We start from the raw sequence: 10376 nt of genomic DNA on the forward strand, positions 1-10376 counted from the left end.
CCAAACACCAAAAAAAACTACATATGTGTATGTACAGCCACACACGCATACATATTTACTGTATATGTACATACACATTTATAAATTCAATATATATATTATTTCATTTCCATTTAGTTTGTTGAAGTATTAAAATAACTCAAATTAAATAAAAACTAAAAACTTAATAAAAGACCTATACAGACATAATAAATTCAGACATAATGTAACTAAAATTAAAATAAATAACAAATACAAGTAATACAAATCAAATGACAGTAGTTTATCAGTAATCCTAAAAAATAACACTGCCAAACACACATGCTAAAAAACCAACAACTTACTTACACATAGTAAGAAATGGTTATAAAAACTGAAACAGAAACAAAACAAGCAATAGGAAAGAGGAGAAATAAAAAGTGATACTTGTCTATCCTTTGCTGGTGTCCTGCCCGGTGGAGTCGCACAGTAGAGTCGATGGTCTTTACACTCTTCAGTCTTCACACGAGGAGGCCTTCATGCGACGGCTGCCGCGGTAAACTAAGCTTTTTTATACCCGTCTAACAAAATACTAAATTAATTCAGCTGGACACACTTTCCTTATTTTTTCCACAACAAATGGCCAAGCAAGCGCAGACACTGACAAGATACCCGATACAGAACGAGACCAAACGCGATACCAGCACTCTCCACACAGTAAACAAAACAAGCGTTTCCTAGCAACGACAACTGCACTACACATTAATGACACAAGTAAATACACTTACGAGCTGCTTTTAACTTCCGCTGATAAAGACTGCTTATCTCAAAGAATATTTCTTTACACTGTTTTCTGCTGGCGCTTGATCACACTTTCCTCATTTTCTCCGCAACAAATGGCCAATATATATATATATATACATATATATATATATATATATTTCTACAAGTTGCAAAATAACTAAAACTATAGCTGAAATAAAAGTGCATAAAAAAAGAATAAAAACACAAAACTAAATGACTACAACTTAAACTAAGATGAAAAAGAAAGCAAATATAAAATAAAAGCTAAATTATTTAGAAAAACTAAATAGCTTTAATTGAAACTACTCACAAAAATAAGTTTATAAGATTTAAGTTACTACTCAATACATTAATTAAAGTTCACATTCTAGAGTTTCTGTTTAAAAAAAATTTTTTCAAAACAGAAACCCTAGAATGTGAACGTTAGTTTATATACAGTGGGTATGGAAAGTATTCAGACCCCCTTAAATTTTTCACTCTGTTATATTGCAGCCATTTGCTAAAATCATTTAAGTAAATTTTATTTTGTCGATGACTGCCTGGTGAAATCTGACACATCAACAAGACCACCTGCAAAGGAAATAACTGTGCTCTTTCGTTATAGGTAAAGCTCCTGGCTACAGTATGACTGAGAAGAGGCACTAACATCTGAGTAACTCCAGACGCCACGCACAGAAGGAGACCAGGTGCATCTTGAGCGAAACCAATCAGAAAAGTCACACCTGGTGAAAATGGAGTCCGCTTTCTCACGGGTGGTGTGGGAACCTGAGGGAGAAGACGAAGAGCTCTCTCCAAGAGGTCTGGGATTGCGTCGCAAACGGGAATTCATACCTGAAGACAAGAAAGACGCAACCTACTGGGAGAAACGTCGCAAGAACAATGAAGCGGCGAAGCGCTCGCGAGAGAAACGAAGGGTCAATGACTACGTGTTGGAGACTCGATTGGTTTCGTTGAGCGAGGAAAACGCTCGTCTGCGAGCCGAGCTGTTGGCTCTGAAGCTTCGATACGGTTTGCTTAACCCTGGGACGCCCTATTCCCCATCTCAAAGGGCTCTATCTCAGCTTCACACTTTGGCGCCCCAACCTTTGGTTTCTTGCCCAGACAAAGACCTCTACTGGAGTAGACGGCAAGATAGAGAGGCTTCTCATCTATCGGGGAACCAACAAGCACCCCTCTGTCTTGGCACCCACCCCGGGTCGGCGTTCCTGCCTACGCATCCTATGGCCATACGAAGAAACCACCCATATCTCCTAGACTTCCCCACTCTCCATTCTTCTACAGCCTCACCTTTACTCTTTCCTCCACACCTCGCCCCAGCAGCAGCACCTTGGGCAGGACGGCCCCTGCTCCAGCCAGGGAATCAAAGGATCTTGTCGGACGAGGAGGGCGAGCAGCAGGTGCCAGCAGATTCCAGCACCGCCCTGCCCCATAAACTAAGATTGAAGACGCAAAACTCTCAGCGCAAAGATAACAGAGCTAAATCTGCGTCTCCAAATCCAGCATACATATCAGATTGAAACCAAGCTTTGACTCAGTAGTCATGAGTCATCCTACTCATTTTTGATAATTGAACATTGGCTATATTCCAGGAAGTTTGTTGCAAACCATCATGATGAAAAATATTTCTTTGATCAAAAGGTCACATATTCAGATTAAGTTTCCGAGATACATTTATAGAGTCAATATTTCCATCATTGAGGTTTAAAGTGGCACACTTGAATTGGGATAATGACACACATGTTTACTAATTTTAGTTTTACCTTTAATATAGACAGGAAAGTAGGGGGTGAGAGAAAGAGAACCGGATTTTAGGAATAGAAAAAGGAATTGACCGAAGTTGGACTAGAACCATTCACTCTGCCATAACTTTCACAATTACTTCTTTTGTGAATGCATTTATGTATGCATTTACATTTATGTATTTGGCAGATGCTTTTATCCAAAAGCGACTTACATTGCATTCAATATATATACATTTGATCATTCATGCATTCCCTGGAAATTTAACCTTGGTGTTGCTATAGTCACGATCCAGTGTTTAATCTAAAAGAATGCTACCTCCTTGTTTAATTCAGAATATAACCTATGTCTGATTTAATTTCGCCTCTGGAGTCAGACTGACATTTACACATTTGACAGATGCTTAAGCAACTTACATTGCATTTAAACTATACATTTGATAATTTCATGCGTTCCCCATTACTAATGCATTGTATTACTGATTTGAGCTACAGAATGGTTACTTTTGAGACCTCAAAGCAGCTATTAACAAAATTAATTAAAAGCAAAACAAAAAGGCAGATCTGAAAAAGAAGTTGGACCTGTAAACATGCTAAAATATTGTTTGCATTATAATCCAAAGTACACTGCAAACTAATACTGATGGCATATCTTTGCAGTTACTTTCAAAATGTGAATATGTGTTTCTGAGAGGCCGAAAACAGTAACGGTAACCACCAATCAGATGCATGCAAATGAGAACAAATGAGATTTTAGGGGAAATCACCACACCTCAAAGAGTCTGAAGAGGATATTTCTGGAATCCCTTGATCCAACTGGTGAAGGCAGCATATTTGTACTTTTATTTGACTTCCATTTTGTCTTGTCACTTGACATCTCAGTCATGTGACTTGTTTGGAAAGGTGTTCATGCACAAAGTAAGGTCATCTGTGACCCCTGTGGAAACAATTGCTTGCTTGCTACTCAAAAGTTAAAGCTGTGATCACACAATAAGTGACCTGTATTTTCTGAAAAACATTTTTTTCCACTGGTAACCCACAAAACGACGGCCCATCAGACAGTGTGGGGGTTTTTGGAACCCCCGTTGGGAAGACTTGGGTTCCCACACTCTCTGAATCACCCCAGTGGTCGTATTCATGTCCAGGATGCTCACACGCCTCCAGTATTGATTAACACTTCATAGTCACTTCAAAAAGGCAGCTGCTATTAGCATTGCTCAAGCATTTTTGAAAATCAACAGTGTTGGCAATAGGCAGAGAGCTGAAGCATAGAGCTGGAAGAAAGTCCTTGATGTAGAGTCTCTAAAGGTATTAGTAATAATCTTCAACAATTGTTAATATTTTAATGTTAGTTAGCAGAACAATAGTGTAGCTGTTTAAATGACTAGCGCAACTGCAACAACAACAACAGCAGCAGTCACCACAAGGGGATTTTTGATGTATTACCTCATCTACACCCTTAATGACAAGAACATTATAGAGTTTTAGGTTCAGACATAAGGTACCTGTAACCAAGCTGGTACCTAGCAGGCAAAGGTCAACATGTTCAGCAGAAATTGCTTTGCTATGACGCTCATAACTTTGTGTCGATGACTGCCTGGTGAAATCTGACACATCAACAAGACCACCTGCAAAGGAAATAACTGTGCTCTTTCGTTATAGGTAAAGCTCCTGGCTACAGTATGACTGAGAAGAGGCACTAACATCTGAGTAACTCCAGACGCCACGCACAGAAGGAGACCAGGTGCATCTTGAGCGAAACCAATCAGAAAAGTCACACCTGGTGAAAATGGAGTCCGCTTTCTCACGGGTGGTGTGGGAACCTGAGGGAGAAGACGAAGAGCTCTCTCCAAGAGGTCTGGGATTGCGTCGCAAACGGGAATTCATACCTGAAGACAAGAAAGACGCAACCTACTGGGAGAAACGTCGCAAGAACAATGAAGCGGCGAAGCGCTCGCGAGAGAAACGAAGGGTCAATGACTACGTGTTGGAGACTCGATTGGTTTCGTTGAGCGAGGAAAACGCTCGTCTGCGAGCCGAGCTGTTGGCTCTGAAGCTTCGATACGGTTTGCTTAACCCTGGGACGCCCTATTCCCCATCTCAAAGGGCTCTATCTCAGCTTCACACTTTGGCGCCCCAACCTTTGGTTTCTTGCCCAGACAAAGACCTCTACTGGAGTAGACGGCAAGATAGAGAGGCTTCTCATCTATCGGGGAACCAACAAGCACCCCTCTGTCTTGGCACCCACCCCGGGTCGGCGTTCCTGCCTACGCATCCTATGGCCATACGAAGAAACCACCCATATCTCCTAGACTTCCCCACTCTCCATTCTTCTACAGCCTCACCTTTACTCTTTCCTCCACACCTCGCCCCAGCAGCAGCACCTTGGGCAGGACGGCCCCTGCTCCAGCCAGGGAATCAAAGGATCTTGTCGGACGAGGAGGGCGAGCAGCAGGTGCCAGCAGATTCCAGCACCGCCCTGCCCCATAAACTAAGATTGAAGACGCAAAACTCTCAGCGCAAAGATAACAGAGCTAAATCTGCGTCTCCAAATCCAGCATACATATCAGATTGAAACCAAGCTTTGACTCAGTAGTCATGAGTCATCCTACTCATTTTTGATAATTGAACATTGGCTATATTCCAGGAAGTTTGTTGCAAACCATCATGATGAAAAATATTTCTTTGATCAAAAGGTCACATATTCAGATTAAGTTTCCGAGATACATTTATAGAGTCAATATTTCCATCATTGAGGTTTAAAGTGGCACACTTGAATTGGGATAATGACACACATGTGTTTACTAATTTTAGTTTTACCTTTAATATAGACAGGAAAGTAGGGGGTGAGAGAAAGAGAACCGGATTTTAGGAATAGAAAAAGGAATTGACCGAAGTTGGACTAGAACCATTCACTCTGCCATAACTTTCACAATTACTTCTTTTGTGAATGCATTTATGTATGCATTTACATTTATGTATTTGGCAGATGCTTTTACCCAAAAGCGCCTTACATTGCATTCAATATATATACATTTGATCATTCATGCATTCCCTGGAAATTGAACCTTGGTGTTGCTATAGTCACGATCCAGTGTTTAATCTAAAAGAATGCTACCTCCTTGTTTAATTCAGAATATAACCTATGTCTGATTTAATTTCGCCTCTGGAGTCAGACTGACATTTACACATTTGACAGATGCTTAAGCAACTTACATTGCATTTAAACTATACATTTGATAATTTCATGCGTTCCCCATTACTAATGCATTGTATTACTGATTTGAGCTACAGAATGGTTACTTTTGAGACCTCAAAGCAGCTATTAACAAAATTAATTAAAAGCAAAACAAAAAGGCAGATCTGAAAAAGAAGTTGGACCTGTAAACATGCTAAAATATTGTTTGCATTATAATCCAAAGTACACTGCAAACTAATACTGATGGCATATCTTTGCAGTTACTTTCAAAATGTGAATATGTGTTTCTGAGAGGCCGAAAACAGTAACGGTAACCACCAATCAGATGCATGCAAATGAGAACAAATGAGATTTTAGGGGAAATCACCACACCTCAAAGAGTCTGAAGAGGATATTTCTGGAATCCCTTGATCCAACTGGTGAAGGCAGCATATTTGTACTTTTATTTGACTTCCATTTTGTCTTGTCACTTGACATCTCAGTCATGTGACTTGTTTGGAAAGGTGTTCATGCACAAAGTAAGGTCATCTGTGACCCCTGTGGAAACAATTGCTTGCTTGCTACTCAAAAGTTAAAGCTGTGATCACACAATAAGTGACCTGTATTTTCTGAAAAACATTTTTTTAAAGACTTTTCAAGAAATTCAAACTGCATATGAACCAGTGCAACACATGAACATACAGTGCCTTTGCCTGCTGTAAACTAGTTTTAATTCAATCTCATGCTTTATTTTTAACTGCACAATATGTTTCTGAAAGAATTACACAGCGCTGATCTTTGATGATGATGAACTCTTGTTCAAGTTATAGCATACGGTTTTAGACAAATGCACAATCAAGGTCCGCTTTTATAGACAAGTATCTGAAATATGGACTGACTGCTCAACAAAACCAATGTCCACATCTCATGAATTTTGCTTATTTTGCATATATGCATTTAGCAGCATTTTTTTTGTTGCATTTTTTTGTCATGTTTTGAATAGCTTTTTTTTTTTTTAAGTACACCATTATTTGCCTTCATGTATGTGCTTTTTACATCCTGCAGCAAACACAACATTGTTTTGTTTTATAAAGCAGATGGTATGAGTAGAAAATATGGTGTTGCTAGTGTCATATGCTAACAGCTAAGCTACATGAGTACTTAAATTACATGTATTTGTATATGCTTTTAAACAATTTTTGTCTGTTTTAATAAAAATTTACTTTTATTTCAATCTTTTGTTCATCTGCATTAAGTTGTATGATCTTCAGAATGTTATCATTTTTACAATAAAGTGCAACTGAAAAGCTCAGCTTTTTGACTTTATTATTTGATTGTTCACAACTTAGCACAGTTCAGTCACATAGAACACAGAGTTTATTATAATAATATGCAGTATTACTTTTATCTTGAAAGCGTTTTCGCCTCCACTTACGGCTGTGGGACTGGAAGTGTGTGAGTTGTGCTGCTTGCTTTTGGTGACAGGTCGAAGAACTCCACGGGGCTGCTGCGGTTTGTAAGTGTGAAAGGGGGCTGCAAACAAAGTTTCAGTGGCATGTAGGGGTGGGAAAGGTGGAGTGGGGGTTTCTCAGCACTTATTAGTCACCGTTCATGATCAATCGCGATGTTAACAGCATATACGCCACAAAGTGAGGAGACCAAGCAACAATCTGCTAGTCACCGCTAAAGGCAAGCGAGTGATTCAGTGACTTGCATAACAAGCCTAACTCAAAGAAATCTGGCATAACTATGAAAATGCTTCATTAACCAAAGTTGCTTTTAGCATTCTTGTTGTTGAAAACTGGATTAGCATACATTTAGCTCTGACTTTAGTGTTAAATGTTGTTAATTTCTTCTTTTTCCTGCTGTAACCACCTGAGAGATGAAGGGAGAGAAGTACAACGAAGAAATAGGAAGTTAAAAGTATATTGTCTTTGTCTTTTACATCTGTAAACCACATCCTCTAGCACAAGATCTAGTTGTTTTCTTGTGTTTATCATTTTTGAAAATCTATTTTAGCCAGTTCTTTGACCCAATATGATCTTCTGGTGTTAGCAGAAGCTACAAGATAACAGACTCGCTAATCATGCTAATCTTAACAAATTACATGACAGCTTTATAAGTTTGGATTCTGACTGGTATTTTTGTACAATGATTGCTAAGCCTATATACTGTATATCTGTGCAACCAATAGCAATGCTAATGGTCTCTTAGCACGTTTTCGTTTCACATATTAAAAATCCATATTTGAGTCTTTATCACTCTTTTCTATCATTCATCAAAGATATAAACGTCATATTGTATCAACAGACTAGTTTTTAAAAACTTAGCCTAGCTATGCTAACACTAACAGAAGTTATGCTGCATTCTTCAACACAGTCTTGATTCATTAATCACACTAATTATCATCTATTTTCTGTGATTCACCAAAGATATAAACAGTGGCATTGTTATATTTGATCCACACTGATTTAAAGAAACTTAGCTTAGCTATGCCAACTCTAACAGAAGAAATGATTGCTTAAAAAACATACACCACATTCTTAAACATCCTTCCTTAATGACAGCCTTGATTCATCAATCACGCATTTTTCTTTCAGTTTGAGTCATTGCTTGCCATATGCACAGGCTTTGTGCAGTGATATCGTACTACGTTAGCAAAAGCGCAAAATTATAGCATGAAGATAAATATTCCAGACAGCGACACTACTAGCCCATTTGTGGGCGTAACAAATGATTCAGTACTTCCATCACAAATCCATCAATCACTACAACAATGTGCAGTGCATATTAAAAATGGAAACCCAATGGAAAAGACTTTGAAAACACAATACCTGCACAGATCATTATTTGGTTTTGTATAGAGTGCTAATCTCTAGTAAATGCATAATATTGCATTAATAGAGATTGTGCATCTTTGGTGTGAAAGTGAAACACAACACTTCTCTTTTTCAGTTTATTCATAGACTGTTTAGAACAAAATACCTGGCCACAGGCGACTGGATCTACAACATCATCAAGACATCAAAACCACTCCCATTTTGTATTACGATTACACATTTTCTTTTTGTTTATATGTAAATAAGAGGGTAGTTGTGTGAAAATGCTGTACTTACCTGTGATATTGTTAATTTAGAGGCATGGTCAAAAGGTCATCTGATTAAATATTTTACTTTTGTTTTGAATAGCTTTTTTTTTTTTTTAAGTACACCATTATTTGCCTTCATGTATGTTCATGTACATCCTGCAGCAAACACAACATTGTTTTGTTTTATAAAGCAGATGGTATGAGTAGAAAAGTGTCATGACAAGAAAATAATTGACATTTTCTTGTGCACACATGACTGTACCAGATGCTTATGGCCAACAATTGCTCAGCTGTCATGTCATTTCATTTAAAGTTTGTGGGACCAAATCAAAGTATGCTGACAAGCGGTTGTCTTTATTGAAACTTTTTAGGAAAAAACTGTTTATAGAATCAGGGCTGGTGTTTGTAAGTTGGTTGGTACCTATGTAAACCTAAAGATGAATGATCATTTGACATTATTCGCCTGCTATTCTCATCTGATTGGGTTTTATTGTTCTGGTTTTAAAATAAAAAGTAAACTGTCAGTTTTCAAACAAAAATAAAAAATGCTGTGAAATGTTTATTTTGAACATCATCTTGGCATTTGCAAAAAAAATAAATAAAGTTGAGAACCTTTAAAGGTTATATATGCATTGCATTACATAAATTAGTCAAAAACATTAATATATAATATTACTTTATAATGACATGAAAAATCAGAAAAAGAAGAAATTACAACTCAGGGACTTAGATACATGCTTTTATAAACAGCATTTTTTTTTTCATTGGTACAGTATAAGAACAATATGCTTAACATATTTAAGAATAAAACTATCCAGAACATAAAAATGCTGTGGATATCCATTTATTTAATTTACATCGAATAAAACTGTAAAATGACTTTTTACAAAAAATATCAAAAAGCTTCTTTTAATCAGTTTTACAGTAGTTATTGAGAAATTCTGGCAGTTTGCAATGTACATACAATGCTGCTTAAAATACGACAGTACAGGGCGCAATTGATCTGTTCAAACAAAACATCTCATAATCGAATTAATTTAAGCTTTGTGTTAAATAGATATTGATCGGTAGAGGGCAATAAGGTTGTGACTGATACCCTGTGGTCTTTAAACTGTCCTATTTTAACATTAGGGGGCAGCAGAACAGCTTTGTAAAGTGCCTTCCTGTTTCATTTTAAGCGGCAGCACTTGAGCAAGGTCTAACTCATCATAAATGCTATTTAAAAACAGACAATGTACGCGAAAGAACTCCTGGATGGATCAAAGGATCAGTGGCCTGTGCATAAAAAGCTATCTTTGACTGTACACTCATGCAAATGAGCATAAAATAAGTTATGAGACTGACATTCCCTTTTAAACACACTTACACGTACATAGAAGAGGTGTAAAGGTGTAAAGACACTGAAAGTCACCTGTAATAAAATGCTAAGAAAGTTTTTGTTTTGTTTAAAGCAGTAACTCTTTAAGAGTTTAAGAGTTTTATTAAGAACATTTTATATTGAATAAAAGTATTTCACATTAATTTACTTAACATGAGAACAGGGCACCATAATGAACACACAAAACAGCCATATATATACAATAAAATACAAAATGTCTTAAACCCAGTC

The 10376-nt window shown here is 37.5% G+C and overlaps 2 protein-coding genes and 1 long non-coding RNA gene across 3 annotated transcripts in view; 2 read left to right on the plus strand and 1 right to left on the minus strand.

Annotated features, from left to right (window-relative positions):
* The window catches only part of LOC107596885 (uncharacterized), a 24538-nt gene extending 21182 nt beyond the window's left edge, over positions 1-3356 (minus strand). Inside the window, exon 1 of the long non-coding RNA XR_001610415.1 lies at positions 3274-3356. This is a non-coding gene — a long non-coding RNA (uncharacterized lncRNA). The remainder of the gene's footprint in view (positions 1-3273) is intronic.
* Positions 1494-2279, plus strand: LOC107596882 (nuclear factor interleukin-3-regulated protein-like). The gene has a single exon (XM_016287743.1). The coding sequence runs from the start codon at positions 1494-1496 to the stop codon at positions 2277-2279; it is 786 nt and encodes a 261-aa protein (XP_016143229.1).
* Positions 3357-4290: 934 nt separating the features above from the next.
* Positions 4291-5076, plus strand: LOC107596883 (nuclear factor interleukin-3-regulated protein-like). Its single transcript, XM_016287744.1, has one exon. It carries the CDS (start codon positions 4291-4293, stop codon positions 5074-5076), a length of 786 nt encoding a protein of 261 aa, XP_016143230.1.
* The last annotated feature ends 5300 nt before the right edge of the window (positions 5077-10376 follow it).

This window comes from Sinocyclocheilus grahami, unplaced genomic scaffold (genome assembly GCF_001515645.1).
Source record: "Sinocyclocheilus grahami isolate Dianchi unplaced genomic scaffold, SAMN03320097.WGS_v1.1 scaffold224.1, whole genome shotgun sequence".
Lineage (NCBI taxonomy): Eukaryota > Metazoa > Chordata > Actinopteri > Cypriniformes > Cyprinidae > Sinocyclocheilus > Sinocyclocheilus grahami.